Source organism: Ciona robusta, chromosome 12 (assembly GCF_009617815.1).
Source record: "Ciona robusta chromosome 12, ASM961781v2".
Taxonomy (NCBI): Eukaryota; Metazoa; Chordata; class Ascidiacea; order Phlebobranchia; family Cionidae; genus Ciona; species Ciona robusta.
Genome location: NC_143246.1, coordinates 1,691,432 through 1,709,836, shown reverse-complemented (window position 1 = coordinate 1,709,836; position 18,405 = coordinate 1,691,432). Strand labels below are relative to the sequence as shown.

General features: G+C 35.6%; 2 protein-coding genes and 2 long non-coding RNA genes across 4 annotated transcripts; 2 read left to right on the top strand and 2 right to left on the bottom strand.

The window, feature by feature from the left end:
• Positions 1-1,229: 1,229 nt before the first annotated feature.
• LOC149726342 (uncharacterized) lies at positions 1,230-5,689 on the bottom strand. The gene is made up of 3 exons (XR_016386194.1): positions 5,671-5,689; positions 1,764-1,899; positions 1,230-1,330 (listed from the first exon to the last, which is right to left on the bottom strand). It is a non-coding gene; the product is annotated as an uncharacterized LOC149726342 (long non-coding RNA).
• A 3,606-nt stretch (positions 5,690-9,295) lies between these two features.
• Positions 9,296-10,159, top strand: LOC149726341 (uncharacterized). The gene is made up of 3 exons (XR_016386192.1): positions 9,296-9,434; positions 9,488-9,623; positions 10,052-10,159. It is a non-coding gene; the product is annotated as an uncharacterized LOC149726341 (long non-coding RNA).
• Positions 10,160-13,971: 3,812 nt separating this feature from the next.
• Positions 13,972-15,905, top strand: LOC149726340 (arylamine N-acetyltransferase, pineal gland isozyme NAT-3-like). The gene is made up of 3 exons (XM_089889842.1): positions 13,972-14,429; positions 14,736-14,922; positions 15,556-15,905. Exons 1-3 carry the CDS (start codon positions 14,097-14,099, stop codon positions 15,903-15,905), a joined length of 870 nt encoding a protein of 289 aa, XP_089745968.1. The 5' UTR covers positions 13,972-14,096.
• A 250-nt stretch (positions 15,906-16,155) lies between these two features.
• LOC149726339 (uncharacterized) lies at positions 16,156-16,862 on the bottom strand. The gene has a single exon (XM_089889847.1). The coding sequence runs from the start codon at positions 16,846-16,848 to the stop codon at positions 16,156-16,158; it is 693 nt and encodes a 230-aa protein (XP_089745973.1). The 5' UTR covers positions 16,849-16,862.
• Positions 16,863-18,405: the final 1,543 nt, after the last annotated feature.

The window sequence follows — 18,405 nt, the reverse complement described above, 5'->3', positions numbered from 1 at the left end:
ATAAATACTTTTCGTAAAACCGATTTTTTTGTTTTTAACTTTGATTGTTAGTTTCCACACCACTAAGTTTAGTATATACGTCTTATGTCAATTTTTTATTATTTGACAATATTCTTACAGTCCAACTAAAAGCGCGGCAAACATGATTACAATGGTCAAGGAGTACATATATATAGTAGGGGGAAGATAGGGCGCTTAAGCACATATTTCCAAATATTTCCAAAATTAAAATAAATTGCGGTTTTTGGGTAATACCACAAATTAGTACTATCATTCCTTTATTAATTGACAACAATTAAAAAATATACAACAAAACAAACGAGGATTTATTTAGCAATTCGCATAACAGGGAGGGGGGGGGGCACACGAATTAGGGGCCCACTATAATACCCAATAGAAAATTAACCACATATAAATTGTTGTTTCGTCGCAAAGTAAGCTTCGTCGTCGTAACGCGATAAAATGACAACGTATATACGTGGTAATTTAAACATTTAAATAAGTTTGTAAAACGGGGGGGTTTTACAGTAGAAAGGGAAGGGGTTTGGGCCAAAATTTAGACAGTTTAAAATTATTGATTAAAATGTGTATTTATTATTAGGAATACGCGTAAATAACACAAAATAACATTGTACGCTTTGAAAATCAGGTTTAAATCATAGTATACTAAAGTGATAAAAAAGTCTTATCTGACAAAGTGTCCCATCTTTCCTCATCCTACTCTATATAGTAGGGGGAAGATGGGAAACATTAAAAGAAATATAAAACCTTATATTCCCACGACCGGAAACACGATCAGGTCATTTGGATATTATGTGCTAAAGGTGTCCCATCTTCCCCCACCCTCCTATATAGTACTAAGGGGTAAGATTAGCATTAGCACATGACATCTTACATGTCTATTTGGATATTATGTACTTAAGGTGTCCCATCTCACCTCACCCTACTATATGTGTATAGTACTTCCTAATCATCACTTTGACTCGTTTACTGCATTGTACGTTAATTGAAAACGGCTTACTACGGAATTAATCTAAAACTACGTAAACTTGATTAAACATTATCGGTTGCTTAGCAACTTTTGGCCTGTTTTCTTTTACTAAATTAAATGTGACCTGTAAGATTTCTTAGTGTCTAACATGCCGTTCAATGAGCATTAAACATAATACCAGCAAGTGTCTTAGAAGACTAAGAAAGTCTATAAAATAACCATAAAAAACACAAGTATATGTTATGCCGCGGATCAATTTATTAAAAGCGTCAGACAACTCGTTCACTTATTAGTTGTACAACTCAATATCGTCTTCGTCCATTTCTTGGGACTCCATGTCTGTATTTAAAAAAGGGTAATATAGTAGGTTGTGAAAGATGAGACACCTTTTCATTCTATTTTATCGTCTCATTGTAAACAAAGAATAACAAAGGAATGTAAAACGTAACCTTACGACTTCCATAGACCGTTGTCAATTGTTTAAAACACGATCTAGATATTTGGATATTATGTGCTAAAGGTGTTCCATCTTCCCCCACCTTACTATATAGTATTATGGGGTAAGATTAGCATTAGCACATTATATCCCAAATCTCCTAATCGTGTTTTAACAATTAACAACGCTCTATAAAATATGAAAAAATATTATCTGTAATACAGAGCGGAAATTTTGTCAACGTAAATTAGTAACAGTATCGATATGACGGGGTTCATTTAAGGAAACTGTAGTTTGTTATGCAGAGTTCACAAAACCTATTCTAATTCTACTTGCCTTGTTTCATTTCCTGTTCGTCACCGTAGCGACGTCTGCGACGCCAACAGCGACGACGACGTCTAAACCCAACCGTTGGTTCGGTGAGGACCAGAAGTCCGATGAGCAGAAGGAGAATGAGTGCCGACTTGTTCATCTGCAAACACAAGCAGTAAGTAAAGTAATAACATCCAAACACAACGTTCTTACTTTTTGTACTGCAGAAAACAGATAGTTTCTTGCTCAAATTGTCCGGCTTTTATGCAAAATGTGGTCTTCCTTATGACTTGAAAACATCCGAAGCCGGTTTGTCTAACATCCTGTTTTTCTGCAACCAACATCCCGGATGTGGGATGAGGAGGAGCACTTTTCTGCTCTCTCTTTGTGCAACGTGATCTAAAATCGTTTTCTTAATTTCCCATAATATTGCCTCATCCACTTTGGCCCATCCACGTCGCTGATAATTTAACAGTTATAACGTGGGTCCATATATTACAGCATGCACGGTAGCATAACAAAACTTGTATTAGCTCTTAAATTTTATCGTCGACAAAACTTAACAATTGCATATTCGGTATTGTTGTTTATCATTTATATTATACTCAAAGTTTCATGTAAAAAATAACGTATATATATAAACTTTAAACTGGAAATATTAAAGTACAATTGTTTAAGTGTTATAGGATATAATTTTAAGCATGTAACTTATAAGCAATACATATATAGTAAAGTGGGGTAAGTTGGGACACCTTTAACACATAATATCCAAGTATCCCATTCATGTTTTGGACAATTAACAACGGACTACAACGATCTATGAGAGTTGTGAGGATACGGTTTTATATTTACTTGAATGTTCGTTGTTTACTACTAAATGGGACGAGAAAATAGAATGAGTAGGTGTCCCATCTTACCCCACAGGCCCATTACCAGTAAATGTTCTGCTATTTGGGTATGAAGCCATGCAATATTCTTAATAAAACATTAACGGGCTGCTATATTATATAGTAGAGTGGGGAAGATGAGACACCTTTAACACATTATATTCAATTATCGTGATCGTGTTTAAACAATTACCAACGGTCTATAAGAATTGCGAGGGTTGATTTGAATGTTCTTTGTTTACTACCAAATTGGACAAGAAAAGAGATTAAGTGGGTGTCCCATATTACCCCACACTACTACAAGTGTGATTGGCTATGTTCTGTTCGTCTACGTGAATGGTACAAAGCGCATAAGTTTAACTATAGAACGAGACTTTTGCAATTTTTTAAATTTTGGCCAAGTATAATTTGTTTTTTTTTATACTTTTAGAATGAAAGTTTTTTCCCAATGGTGTAATATAAAAACAGCAATCGTTTCTACCGAGTTTATTGTTGTATTAATCCTTCTTTTTGGAACAGCCTAACCGCTACCAACAATATTTTGATTCTGCTTCGTGATTTGGCTTTCTACAGAAAACGTTTCAATTGTTTCCGTAAACTTCGTCCTTTACTCCTTGAGTCCTTTACTGCATGCGCATGTGATAGACGATAAGAGCAGAGTTTTGTAACATTACACTGACATCCTGTTTATCCTGGAGGTAGGTTGGGAGAGAGAACTTATCTTCTCCCTCTTTAATCGTTTTGTTGGCTTCCCAACCAGGAAACTTAAAATTTTCCACTTCGGTTTACACAATATGTCATCTTAAAGCAGTTTTGTTCGATCTACAGTAGGGTGGGGGAGGATGCGACACCTTTTAACTCTATTTTTGCCCATTCCGTGGTAAACAAAGAACAATCAAAGAATTGCCAAACTGTATTCTCTCAACTTCCTTTAACAATAGTTAATTGTTTAAAACACGATCAGGATATTTGGGTAATATGTTGTAAAAGTGTCCCATCTCCCCCCACTCTACTATATAATATAGCAGCCCGTTAATGTTTTATTAAGAATATTGCATGGCTTCATACCCAAATAGCAGAACATTTACTGGTAATGGGCTTGTGTTAATCATACAGCTTTTTGCCAAACAGTTGATTTGAATGTAGCTTGCTTTATCCTTGCGTGGCTATAAACAACGACACCTTGTGCTCAGCTACGAATTACCAAATATGTAAATTTTATAGGGTTGTTTTTTATTGTATGGCTGACTATTTGGACAAACAATTAGTCAACACTTGGCTGAAGCAATTGCCTTTGTGTATTTCTCAAGGACAAATGCGACCACAATAATAACAGCGACGATTTTATTGTTCTTGCTGGGCCTTTTAGTGTCTTGTAGATTTGTTTTTCCGTTCTGTCATTAGACATGAAACTCCCAAAATATCCTTCATGTAAATTAACGAGCGGCAGAAGTATATATAGTAAGGTGGGAAAAGATGGGACAACTTTTTTTGTTTTATTTTTGCCCTATTGGTAGTAAACAAAGAACGTACAAATAATTATAAAACCGTATCCTCACGACTCCCGTAGATCCTTGTTAATTGTTTAAAACATCATCAGGATAGTTGGATATTGGGTGCTAAAGGTGTCCCATCTTCCCCACCCTACTATACAATAGGGTGGGGAATATGGGACATCTTTTCATTCCATTTTCTTGTCTCATTTAGAAGTAAACAAAGAAAATTCAAAGAATTATAAAACCGTATCTTCACGACTCCCGCAGATCCTTGTTAATTGTTTAAAACACGATCAGGATATTTGGATATTGGGTGCTGAAGGTGTCCCATCTTCCCCCACCCTACTATACAATAGGGTGGGGAATATGGGACATCTTTTCATTCCATTTTCTTGTCTCATTTAGAAGTAAACAAAGAAAATTCAAAGAATTATAAAACCGTATCTTCACGACTCCCATAGACCGTTGTTAATTGTTTAAAACGCGATCAGGATATTTGGATATTACGTGATAAAAGTGTCCGATCTTTCCCCACCCTACTACATATATAAAATACTTTTTAATAACACAAATCATCTTTGCCTCGTATACTATATTTTACGACGAGAGAAAACGTCTTACTACGAAAATAATCCAAAACTACTTAAATTTGGTTGAAAATTGTCGGTTGTTTGACAACTTTTGGCTTGTTTTCTCTAACTAAATTAAATGTGACGATCTGTAAGATTTCTTAGTGTCGTACAGGCCGTTCACTAAGCATCAAACATAATACCAACAAGCGTGTTAGATAGTCTACAAAGAAACCATAAAAAAAACACAAGTACGTATTATGCCGCTGATCAATTTATTAAAATCATCCGACTTCAACTTGATCACTTATTGTTTGTTACTTGGATGATCGTCTTCTACCATTTCTTGGAACTCCATGTCCTCATCTGAAATATAGAGTAATATAGTAGGGTGGGCAAGATGGGACACCTTTTCATTATGTTTTCTCGTCCCATTTGGTAGTAAACAAAGAACATTCAAAGAAATGTGTAAACGTATGCTCACGACTCCCATACAGACCGTTGTCAATTGTTTAAAACACGATCTAGATATTTGGATATTATGTGCTAAAGGTGTCCCATCTTTCCCCACCATACTATATAGTACTAAGGGGTAAGATTAGCATTAGCACATTATATTCCACATTTTATAATCGTAAACAATTAACAACGCTCTTTAAAATATTAGTTAAATTTTACATATAATACAGACTGCAAATTTTGTTAACGCAAACTATATAACAGGCCTTTTAAATGGAACAACAATTTGTCATAAAATTGAGTTTACAAATCCTATTCTAATTCTACTTGCCTTGTTCCATTTTTGGTTGGTCATAACGTCTGCGATGCCACCAGCGACGACGACGACGACCAAACAACCCAACCGAAGATTCGGTGAGGACAAGAAGTCCGATGAGCAGAAGGAGAAGGATTGCTGACTTGTTCATCTGCAAGAACGAGCAGTAAGTAAAGTAATAACATTCAAACACAATGTTCTTACTTTTGGTACTGCAGAAAACAGATAGTTTCTTGCTCAAATTCCCCGCCTTTTATGTAAAATGTGGTGTTCCTTGCGGCTTGAAAAACATCCGAAGTACTTTGTTTAAAGAGAGAGCCAGTTTATCTGATATCCTGTTTTTCTGCAACCAACATCTCGGAGCTTGGATGTGGAGGAGGACTTCTCTGCTCCTTCTTGATGCAACGTGATCTAAAATCGTTTTCTTAACTTCCCATAATATTGCCTCATCCACTTTGGCCCATCCACGCCGCTGATAATTTAACAGTTATAACGTGGGTTCATATATTACAGCATGCACGGTAGCATAACAAAACTTGTATTAGCTCTTAAATTTTATCGTCGACAAAACTTAACAATTGTATATTCGATATTGTTTTTGATTATTTGTATTATACTCTAAGTTTCATGTAAAAATAACGTATATATATAAACTTTAAACTGGGAATATTAAAGTACAATTGTTTAAGTGTTATAGGATATAAGTGTTAAGCATGTAACTTATAAGCAATACAAATATAGTAAAGTGGGGTAAGTTGGGACACCTTTAACACATAATATCCAAGTATCCCATTCATGTTTTGGACAATTAACAACGGACTACAACGATCTATGAGAGTTGTGAGGATACGGTTTTATATTTACTTGAATGTTCGTTGTTTACTACTAAATGGGACGAGAAAATAGAATGAGTAGGTGTCCCATCTTACCCCACAGGCCCATTACTAGTAAATGTTCTGCTATTTGGGTATGAAGCCATGCAATATTCTTAATAAAACATTAACGGGCTGCTATAATATATAGTAGAGTGGGGAAGATGAGACACCTTTAACACATTATATTCAATTATCGTGATCGTGTTTAAACAATTACCAACGGTCTATAAGAATTGCGAGGGTTGATTTGAATGTTCTTTGTTTACTTCCAAATTGGACGAAAAAAGAGATTAAGTAGGTGTCCCATATTACCCCACTCTACCACAAGTGTGATTGGCTATGTTCTGTTCGTCTACGTGAATGGTACAAAGCGAATAAGTCTAACCATAGAACGAGACGCATTTTTTTTTAATTTTGGCCAAGTATAATTTGTTTTTTTATACTTTTAGGATGAAAGTTTTTTCCCAATGGTGTAAAATAAAAACAGCAGTCGTTTCCATCGAGTGTATTGTTGTATTAATCCTTCTTCTTGGAACAGCCTAACCGCTACCAACAATATTTTGATTCTGCCTCGTGATTTGGCTTTCTACAGAAAACGTTTCAATTGTTTCCGTAAACTTCGTGAGTTCTTTACTGCATGCGCATGTGATAGACGATAAGAGCAGAGTTTTGTAACATTACACTGACATCCTGTTTATCCTGGAGGTTGGTTGGGGGGGGAGAACTTATCTTCTCCCTCTTTAATCGTTTTGTTGACTTCCCAACCAGGGAACTTGTGATTTTCCACTGCGGTTTACACAATATGTCATCTCAAAGTAGGGTTGCACGATGTACAGTAGGGTGGGGGAAGATGCGACACTTTTATCACCCAATATCCAAATATCCTGATGATGTTTTAAACAATTAACAAGGATCTACGGGAGTCGTGAGGATACGGTTTTATAATTATTTGTACGTTCTTTGTTTACTACCAATAGGGCAAAAATAAAACAAAAAACGGGTGTCCCATCTTCTCCCACCTTACTATATATACTTCTGCCGCTCGTTAATTTACATGAAGGATATTTTGGGGATTTCATGTCTAATGACAGAACGGAAATACGAATCTACAAGACACTAAAAGGCCCAGCAAGAACAAAAAATCGTCGCTGTTATTATTGTGGTCGCATTTGTCCTTGAGAAATACACAAAGGCAATTGCTTCAGCCAAGTGGTGACCAATTGTTTGTCCAAATAGTCAGCCATATAATAAAAAACAAACCTATAAAATTTACATATTTGGTAATTCGTAGCTGAGCACAAGGTGTCGTTGTTTATAACCACGCAAGGATAAAGCAAGCTACATTCAAATCAACTGTTTGGCAAAAAGCTATATGATTAACACAAGCCCATTACCAGTAAATGTTCTGCTATTTGGGTATGAAGCCATGCAATATTCTTAATAAAACATTAAGGGGCTGCTATATTATATAGTAGAATGGGGGGAGATGGGACACCTTTAGAACATAATACCCAAATATCCTGATCGTGTTTTAAACAATAAACAACGGTCTAAGGAAGTTGTGAGAAAACAGTTTTGCAATTCTTTGATTGTTCTTTGTTTACCACGGAATGGGCAAAAATAGAGTTAAAAGGTGTCGCATCCTCCCCCACCCTACTGTAGATCGAACAAAACTGCTTTAAGATGACATATTGCGTAAACCGAAGTGGAAAATTTTAAGTTTCCTGGTTGGGAAGCCAACAAAACGATTAAAGAGGGAGAAGATAAGTTCTCCCCCGCAACCAACCTCCAGGATAAACAGGATGTCGGTGTAATGTTACAAAACTCTGCTCTTATCGTCTATCACATGCGCATGCAGTAAAGAACTCACGAAGTTTACGGAAACAATTAAAACGTTTTCTGTAGAAAGCCAAATCACGAAGCAGAATTAAAATATTGTTGGTAGCGGTTAGGCTGTTCCAACAAGAATTTATACAACAATACACTCGGTGGAAACGATTGCTGTTTTTATTTTACACCATTGGGTAAAAACTTTCATTCTAAAAGTATAAAAAAAAAACAATTTAAACTTGGCCAAAATTTTAAAAAAATGCAAAAGTCTCGTTCTATGGTTAAACTTATTCGCTTTGTACCATTCACGTAGGCGAACAGAACATAGCCAATCACACTTGTGGTAGAGTGGGGTAATATGAGACACCTACTTAATCTCTTTTCTCGTCCAATTTGGTAGTAAACAACGAACATTCAAATAAACCCTCGCAATTACTTATAGACCGTTGGTAATTGTTTAAAAACGACAGTCGTTATCACACGGGTTTAACACCACGTGCCAGCTTACGAGTTACCAAGTATGTTACTTTGTGGATGATTATTTTTTTGGATTTTTTTTCATTTTTATGTATGGCTGATAATTTGAACAACCCATTAGTGACCACTGGGTTGGAGCAATTGCCGTTAAGTGTCTTGCTCAAGGACACAAACGGCCACAATGGTAGCAGCGACAGGCGCGCTAACCACTACGCCACGGTGTGTTAAAGGTGTCCCATCTGCCCCACCTTACTATACATATTGCTTATAAGTTACATGCTTAACATTATATCCTATAACACTTAAACAATTGTACTTTAATATTTCCAGTGTAAAGTTTATATATAAACGATATTTTTTACATGAAACTTTGAGTATTATACAAATGTTAAAAAACAATACCGAATATGCAATTGTTAAGTTTTGTCGACGATAAAATTTAAGAGCTAATACAAGTTTTGTTATGCTACCGTGCATGCTGTAATATATGGACCCACGTTATAACTGTTAATTTATCCGCGACTTGGTTGGGCCAAAGTGGAATGAGCAATATTCTGGGAAGCTGAGAAAACGATTTTAGATCACGTTGCACAAAGAGGGAGCAGAGAAGTTCTCCTCCACATCCAAGCTCCGAGATGTTGGCTGCAGAAAAACAGGATATCAGATAAACTGGCTCTCTCTTTAAACAAAGTACTTCGGATGTTTTCAAGCCGCAAGGAACACCACATTTTACATAAAAGGCGAGGAATTTGAGCAAGAAATTATCTGTTTTCTGCAGTACCAAAAGTAAGAACATTGTGTTTGAATGTTATTACTTTACTTACTGCTCGTTCTTGCAGATGAACAAGTCAGCAATCCTTCTCCTTCTGCTCATCGGACTTCTTGTCCTCACCGAATCTTCGGTTGGGTTGTTTGGTCGTCGTCGTCGTCGCTGGTGGCATCGCAGACGTTATGACCAACCAAAAATGGAACAAGGCAAGTAGAATTAGAATAGGATTTGTAAACTCAATTGTATGACAAATTGTTGTTCCATTAAAAGGGCCCGCTATATAGTTTGCGTTAACAAAATTTGCAGTCTGTATTATATGTAAAATTTAACTAATATTTTAAAGAGCGTTGTTAATTGTTAAAGTACGATTATGAAATGTGGAATATAATGTGCTAATGCTAATCTTACCCCTTAGTACTATATAGTATGGTGGGGAAAGATGGGACACCTTTAGCACATAATATCCAAATATCTAGGTCGTGTTTTAAACAATTGACAACGGTCTATATGGGAGTCGTGAGAATACGTTTACATATTTCTTTGAATGTTCTTTGTTTATTACCAAATGGGACGAGAAAACATAATGAAAAGGTGTCCCATCTTGCCCACTCTACTATATTACTCTATATTTCAGATGAGGACATGGAGTTCCAAGAAATGGTAGAAGACGATCATCCAAGTAACAAACAATAAGTGATCAAGTTGAAGTCGGATGATTTTAATAAATTGATCAGCGGCATAATACGTACTTGTGTTTTTTTTATGGTTTCTTTGTAGACTATCTAACACGCTTGTTGGTATTACGTTTGATGCTTTGTGAACAGCCTGTACGACACTAAGAAATCTTACAGATCGTCACATTTAATTTAGTTAGAGAAAACAGGCCACAAGTTGTCAAACAACCGAACATTTTCAACCAAATTTAAGTAGTTTTGGAATATTTTCGTAGTAAGACGTTTTCTATCGTCGTAAAATATAGTATACGAGGCAAAGATGATTAGTGTGATTAAAAAGTATTTTATATATATAGTAGGGTGGGGGAAGATGGGACACCTTTAGCACCCAATATCCAAATATCCTGATCGTGTTTTAAACAATTAACAACGGCCCATAGCATGTAAGTCGTGAGGATACGGTTTTATAATTCTTTGAATTTTCTTTGTTTACTTCTAAATGAGACAAGAAAATGGAATTAAAAGATGTCCCGTATTCCCCACCCTATTGTATAGTAGGGTGGGGAAGATGGGACCCCTTTAGCACCCAATATCCAACTATCCTGATGGTGTTTTAAACAATTAACAAGGATCTACGGGAGTCGTGAGGATACGGTTTTATAATTATTTGTACGTTCTTTGTTTACTACCAATAGGGCAAAAATAAAACAAAAAACGGGTGTCCCATCTTCTCCCACCTTACTATATATACTTCTGCCGCTCGTTAATTTACATGAAGGATATTTTGGGGATTTCATGTCTAATGACAGAACGGAAATACGAATCTACAAGACACTAAATGGCCCAGCAAGAACAAAAAAATCGTCGCTGTTATTATTGTGGTCGCATTTGTCCTTGAGAAATACACAAAGGCAATTGCTTCAGCCAAGTGTTGACTAATTGTTTGTCCAAATAGTCAGCCATACAATAAAAAACAAACCTATAAAATTTACATATTTGGTAATTCTTAGCTGAGCACAAGGTGTCGTTGTTTATAGCCACGCAAGAATAAAGCAAGCTACATTCAAATCAACTGTTTGGCAAAAAGCTATATGATTAACACAAGCCCATTACCAGTAAATGTTCTGCTATTTGGGTATGAAGCCATGCAATATTCTTAATAAAACATTAACGGGCTGCTATATTATATAGTAGAGTGGGGGGAGATGGGACACCTTTAGAATATAATACCCAAATATCCAGATCGTGTTTTAAACAATAAACAACGGTCTAAGGAAGTTGTGAGAATACAGTTTTCCAATTCTTTGATTGTTCTTTCTTTACCACGGAATGGGCAAAAAGTAGAGTTAAAAGGTGTCCCATCTTCCCCACCCTACTGTACATCGTGCAAAACTGCTTTAAGATGACATATTGTGTAAACCGAAGTGGAAAATTTTAAGTTTCCTGGCTGGGAAGCCAACAAAACGATTAAAGAGGGAGAAGATAAGTTCTCCCCCCCAACCAACCTCCAGGATAAACAGGATGTCGGTGTAATGTTACAAAACTCTGCTCTTATCGTCTATCACATGCGCATGCAGTAAAGAACTCACGAAGTTTACGGAAACAATTGAAACGTTTTCTGTAGAAAGCCAAATCACGAAGCAGAATCAAAATATTGGTATAGCAGAATCAAAACATTGGTATAGCGGTTAGGCTGTTACAACTATGAAGGATCAATACAACAATGCACTCGGTAAAAAACGATTGCAGTTTCCATATTATATCATTATGAAAAAAGGCACATTCAAAACCTGTATAAAAAGCTTTCGAATTAGTCATAATAACTTTTTCTCCAACTCTGGTTACAGTATGGCGAATCATTAAATTTCACAAAACAGAGGTCACTGACTTTAACTGAACATTGAAACAATTAATTCCCAATTAGACTTTAACGGCACTCTATAGTTTGACCCGTTTGTAAATTGCATTCAAGGGTTATAGGTCCAGATTCCAAGTCAAACAATAAAGAAATACAAAGCCATCGCTAACAACTTGGTTCACTAAAGTTAACCATTTAATTAACAGTTTAAGTTGAACTTTGATGAATGAAAAATTATTGTTGCGGCTGCAGAAACCGGATACAAAAATTTCAGAAACAGTTGATTTCCAATTTGGTAATACGGACATCTCCCTTCGATGCTCCACTTAAAATATAATGTAAGTCGAAGAGATAGAATAAGAAAGCTACGATTCAAATTGTTATTTTTTAGATGAACAAGTTGCTGCTTATCACTATGCTGATCGGGCTTCTCTGGTTGGTTGACGAAGGAGAGTTTTATTGTTGGCGTCGCAGGTTGTTCTACCGCAGGCGTTTTCACGTTCACGGTGGGTATTCCATATTATAACGCATTAATAATTTTGGTTGTTCTTAAAGAAATAAGATTAGACATTTTGGTCTCTTGTCCCATTCGACAGTAAACAAAGAATATTTATAGTAGGGGGGAAGATGAGACACCTTTCATTCTACCTTTTATTTGTTTTTTCGTCTCATATAGGTAGTAAACATAGAACATACAAATAATTATAAAACCGTGTCCTCACGACTCCCATAGACCGTTGTTAATTGTTTAAAACGCGATCAGGTTTAGATATTATGTGCTAAAGGTTTCCCACCTTTTTCCACCCTACTATACATAACTATAAAACCACATTCTAACGACTCTAAAAGAGCGTTGTTGACTGTTTAAACATCAGGAAATATCGAGTTTAGGTACTTATGGTATCGCATCTAACTATATTACCACGCATATATATTTGTCATACTTCCCAAACATTCTATTTAATTTACTCGCAAATTTCATCTAACATATTTTAAACATTTTTAGATAACCACGGTTCAACAAAAGGTAAATATTGACAAGAATATTAAAACATATATGTTATACATGTATATGTTGTTTTAGTTCTGGTTGTTAACAAAAACAAAGTGATAATTGTCAATCCAAGTGCTGGTTCTCAATAAAATAAACCATTCTGCAATTACATGAGTAATATTATGTTTTGTGCAACTATCAGAGCAGTGGTTTTAAATGGTGTCTGTTTTACTTCGCATATTAGAATGACCAAAATATGCATTGAACTAATGTTTTGCTGTTACCATTGTGATGTTTTGCATATTGGTTACAACATTTAACGCCGATTTCTACAGCCCAGGTATTTGTCGCTTAGATGTTGTCTAAACTGTCAATCATGGGCTACATTAAGAAAATAAAAAAAATATTAAGGTTATATTAAGGTACACCCGAGTTATAACGACTGCCGTTTGCATCTTTAGTCTATGAGTTGGTCCGATCAATTGCGGTTTGCTGCTATAAGTAGTTTTAGTGATCGTGCTGCTTAAACCACACGCGTGTCTTGCCCGGAGCCACCGCAGAGCTATGTTGTTTGCCTTGTATAAAGGCACGTACAGTATAAGTTTCATGATAAATTGTCACGCCAAATCGCTGACTAACCGAGTCCGCTTTAACATTCTCGAATAAAGGCAGACGTTACGTATGTTCGCCAGTTCGACGGTATATGTTAAGATTAATATTTTAACAATGTCAGATATCAAAACAATTTTGTGTATACATAATTAGTCATGTCGTTTACAACAAGTTCATTGCAACCAATAATAGAAAGTTTGAGTTTGAATTTTGAAGCGATAGATATTAGCAGATAAATAAGAATAACCATTTCACACGCCATTGCATAGAACCGTAGAACCAGTTGTCTTTGTATATAAGCCACTTCTGTATATACTAGGGTTTTTCCGTCCCATTTGATGGTAATCAAAGAATATTTAAAGAACAAAAAACGTAGGCTATCCTTACTAAAAAAAACTAGGGTTGTGTACACATCGGAAATAAACTGTTTGTCAAACAGAGTGCAGTGAAATACTGGTTGTACATTAACCAGTACATAGGGATATAGGGATTTTAGTCATTTTATCTGATTTGCAAGAAACTAGGCGAAAGACAATCCAATATGCCAGATTTAAAGCAATATTTAGAAAGAATTAAATACACAAGCGAGGTCAAGAATGATGTCTCTACATTAAGTAAGTTATGTGAGCATCACCGAGAGTTTATACCATTCGACAATCTTGATATGTTTGGTGGGCAGAGAAAATATCTTGACTTTGACAAAGTTTACAATGATTTGGTCGTTAAGAAACGAGGGGGTTTCTGTTACGAACAAAACGGGTTGTTTAAATGGGCGTTGGTCGAATGTGGATTTCAAGTAAGAATGGTTCAGTGTCAAGTTTATTTTGACGAAGAAATTGGATTCGGACCAAGATTCGATCATTTGGCGTTACTGGTGGGATATTCGTGTCTATACATTAGAAATATTAACTGTTTTTACTCCCAAAAATATGAATGTCACTTATTTACTCCTGAGTGGCGGGGCGACGACCTTATACACTTGTGTTCTGTTTCATACACCTCGTGCTAGCTTACTGCTTACCGCATTTGTAACTTTTTGTGACTTTTTTTTCTGTATAACTTACAATTTGGATAAATACTATGGTTTGAAGTAATATTTTTTAGCTGTTTTTGGAGTTAGGTGTTAAGAGATATCTCTTCTACCCTTCGGTATATAATTAATATTTATCATAAATTCCAGGTAACATGCGGAGATGGGTCAAAATGGCTGGCTGACGTTGGATTCGGCGGTGGTAGTTTTACTACGCCGTTAAAACTTGAAACCGAGATTGAGCAAACACAGAACAGCGGAATTTATAGATTGCAAACATTAAATGAGAATGAATATGTTTTGCAAAAACTTAAAAAGACGGTTATACAACTGGACGGTAAGGTATTAATTCGAATACATAGGCGTACTTATAAAGATACATTGGAAGTTCTGTACTAAATAGTTAATTTAGCTCGATCAAAATTATTTGACTGCTTAAAAAGAGCTGTATGAAAAGATCAACCGCGTTTTAACGACTGCCTTTGCCCGTCGTGTAAGAATATAACAGTTATACCATAACGTATACCGTTAGGCTCGGTTTATTTAAATACCAATGAATAATTGTTTTAAAAAAAACTAAATAAATTCTACTGTATGTTGGACTTGGCCGCCAAGTATTTTTTACTGGCATTGCATATATATTAGGGTCGGGAAGATGGTACGCCTTTTAAATCGATTTTCTCATCCCATTTGGTAGTAAACAAAGAACATTCAAAGAATTATAAAACCGTATCCTCACGACTCCAATAGATCGTACTTAACTGTTTAAAATACGATCAGCATATTTGAATATTATGTGCTAAAGGTATCCCATCTTTCCCCTATAGCAACTGTCCTTCTTTTCGATGTAGTATTCTGTTCTTAGCAAACTATTCGAAGAGATCAATAAAAATACGTGTAATGTAAAATAAGAACTATAATACAAGATTTGTATGCCTGCATAAATATTACTTCTGCATTCTTCCAAAAGGTACAACTAAAACTGCAATAACCGGTAAAGAATGGAAAACAGTATTTAAGTTTGACAATGTTTCAAGAAAATGGGAAGATTTTAAAGAAATGTTCGATTACCAACAAGATAACGAAAACAGCTTTATGATAAGCAATACGTTGTGTACGAGACAGAGTGAATTTGGATATGTGGTTCTTTGGGGGTGGTTTGCTTTCGAGAAAACTTTTGTTGATCCAGTGACAGAAAAGTTCAAATGGAAATATACAGCAAAAGATCAAAAAGAACTAAAAGAAATATTAAAGAAACATTTTCAATTAGAAATTGACTTTGATGTAACACCGGTTGCAAATTATAAAGCTGAAATTTAAAGCATATAGTAGGGTGGGGAAAACTTACGATTCAAATATCCTGATCGTGTTTTAAACAATTAATAACGGTCTAAGGGAATTGTGAGGATACGGTTTTATTATTCTTTGAATGTTCTTTGTTTACTACCAAATGGAACAGAAAAAAAATGATATATAAGTTGTTCCATTTTCCCCCATCCGACTATGTATCGAATATTTACACGATCAAAGCTAATGCAATACATTTACAATAGGTATTTTTCTGGTTGGTTTATAAGTTATTGACAGAGGCGAGTTTTAGTGTTACCGGTTTATAAAAAAAGCAGCACTGAGCATGAGGAGAATCTATTTCGTTGAAAGGCAACTTGCCTGTTTCCCCATCAACATAACTGTAAAGGTCAACAGACTTATACAATGTATGGCCAAGTTTTTGACAAGTCTTTCCGCTAAAACTACTGCTACATATAGAAGTTACAAAATCGCACCCATGTTCGCGAGCTATTGCTTCGTTTTCGATCAACATTTTAGTAAGCAAGCCCTGCCTGGCAAACTTCTCATCGACCGTTGCCAGAGATGTCAATAGAATTTTTTTCGCACCCAGTTCCTGCCACATGTTTTCCATTAAAATTTCTTCCAGTCTAATCATGCACTTCAACCAGTCGTATTTTACAGCGAGTTTCTGCAACTCTTCGTCCAAATGCTTCGTCTGGAAAGTATTTATCGCTGGTTCGATAGAATTAACGCAGCAACCAACTAGTTGATCATTGTCTGCTAGAAACACTCCTACAGCGGCGTCGTCGTGTAAATTTCGTTCCGCTCTCATTTGGTCTAAACAAGCAACCTCAGAAACCGGTGCCTTTAACGCAACTGCCCAGGGCTCACGTGGAGAAAAATGTTGTTTAACAAGTTCATTTACTTCCCTTAGATTCTCCAATGAAATTCTTTTAATCAAAAACCGATCCATTTTAAGATAAAAGAACAGCTATGGCGGAAACTGTGTATATTACTGTGGGGTACGATGTAATACAGTTAGCACCTATATATTTCCTTATCTTGTTTTTATCAAATAACAACTTCGTTTACCACAAAATGAGACAATAAAGGAGATTGAAAATGTCCCATTTTACCCCACCCCGCCATTCCTGTAAACCAAGCACTCCAATACCTACATTTTTAAAATACTATTTATTATCTCTCAACAGTTTGTCCCGACTAATTTAATAGTTGTAATAAACACATCAAACACTCTGATTTGAAATAGTATGCGACGACGCTTCTGCATATTCTATGGAAATTACATAAACGTATAACCTATACAGTTATTTTAAACTTAAGCCGCTTTCGTAAAAACTACTTCTTATTGCAACCACTCACCAGTAAGGCCCACACATAATATATATAGGTCAACAGAAAAGTATCTAGACCTAAGTTTTGTGGTTATGAATCATTAACTTGTCCAGCGAAGTTGCAGGAGGTTAGCGCGCCCGCCCCTGGCCAATATTTTAAAAAATCATGATAACATAAGTTTATACTATCATACCTTTCATAATGATCGGTAAAACATGTTTTAAAGGGTGGATAAAATATTTAGCACTCTATATTGGACGCCTATTTATTCTATTTTCCCGTCCCATTTGGTACTAAAAAAAAACATTCAAAGAATCATAAGCCGTATCATCACGACTCTCATAGACCGTTGTTAATCGTTTAAAACACGAACAGGATATTTGGATGTTATGTGTTAAAAGTGTCTCATCTTCCTCCACAGAACTTTATAACTGAAATACACGTAACTAATACAAAGTAATGTTGTATAGGCTTTTAAAATAAAGTTTAAACATTCCTTGTTTTATTCCTGTGTTATAGTTTTTTAACATGTTAGATGTTACCTACAATATGTTATTGTATGAAGAAGTGGAACTGTCAAAACATTTGGTTTTGGGTTAGATTGGGTTAAATGCTCTAGACACAAAAGTCTAGAGCATATAAATTGTAGGTATAAATAAACTATCACGTATATGCAATGGTGTTTGTGTTTTTGGAAAGAGTTATTTTCCTAACTGCAATAACTTATAGGAGGCCTTCATTCAAGGATTTTAGAATATAGTTGTAGTAGGGTGGGAGAATGCAGGATACTTTAAGCACATAATGTCCAAATATCCTGATAATGTTTTAAACAATTAACAGCGGTCCGTTGAGTCGTGGGAATACGGTTTTATAATTTTTAAAATGTTCTCTGTTTACTACCACATGGGACGAGAAAATAAAACGAAAATGTGTCCCATGTTTCCACGCCCTACTATATATAAATATATATATATATATAGGAAACTAGTGTAGCCTAAACGTCAGTTAGTGCAGAGGCTGACTTTATAAATACGATAGACTCGTAGCGGTATCTTAAATGCGTATGTTGTTTACACCAAGCAGTGTTTATGTGGAATATATACAACTTAAACATATAAAACGCGTGAGTCATTTCGAATACAGGATCCCTATATCCCGTAAAATCATCGACTTG

What these genes read in the sequence shown, in the direction of transcription:
- LOC149726340 (XM_089889842.1), top strand. Translation starts at nt 14,097, where the DNA reads ATGCCAGATTTAAAGCAATATTTAGAAAGAATTAAATACACAAGCGAG. An exon ending in TCGATCATTTGGCGTTACTG is followed by an intron (nt 14,430 to 14,735) that starts GTGGGATATTCG and finishes CATAAATTCCAG; the next exon opens with GTAACATGCGGAGATGGGTC. An exon ending in GACGGTTATACAACTGGACG is followed by an intron (nt 14,923 to 15,555) that starts GTAAGGTATTAA and finishes TTCTTCCAAAAG; the next exon opens with GTACAACTAAAACTGCAATA.
- LOC149726339 (XM_089889847.1), bottom strand. Translation starts at nt 16,848, where the DNA reads ATGGATCGGTTTTTGATTAAAAGAATTTCATTGGAGAATCTAAGGGAA.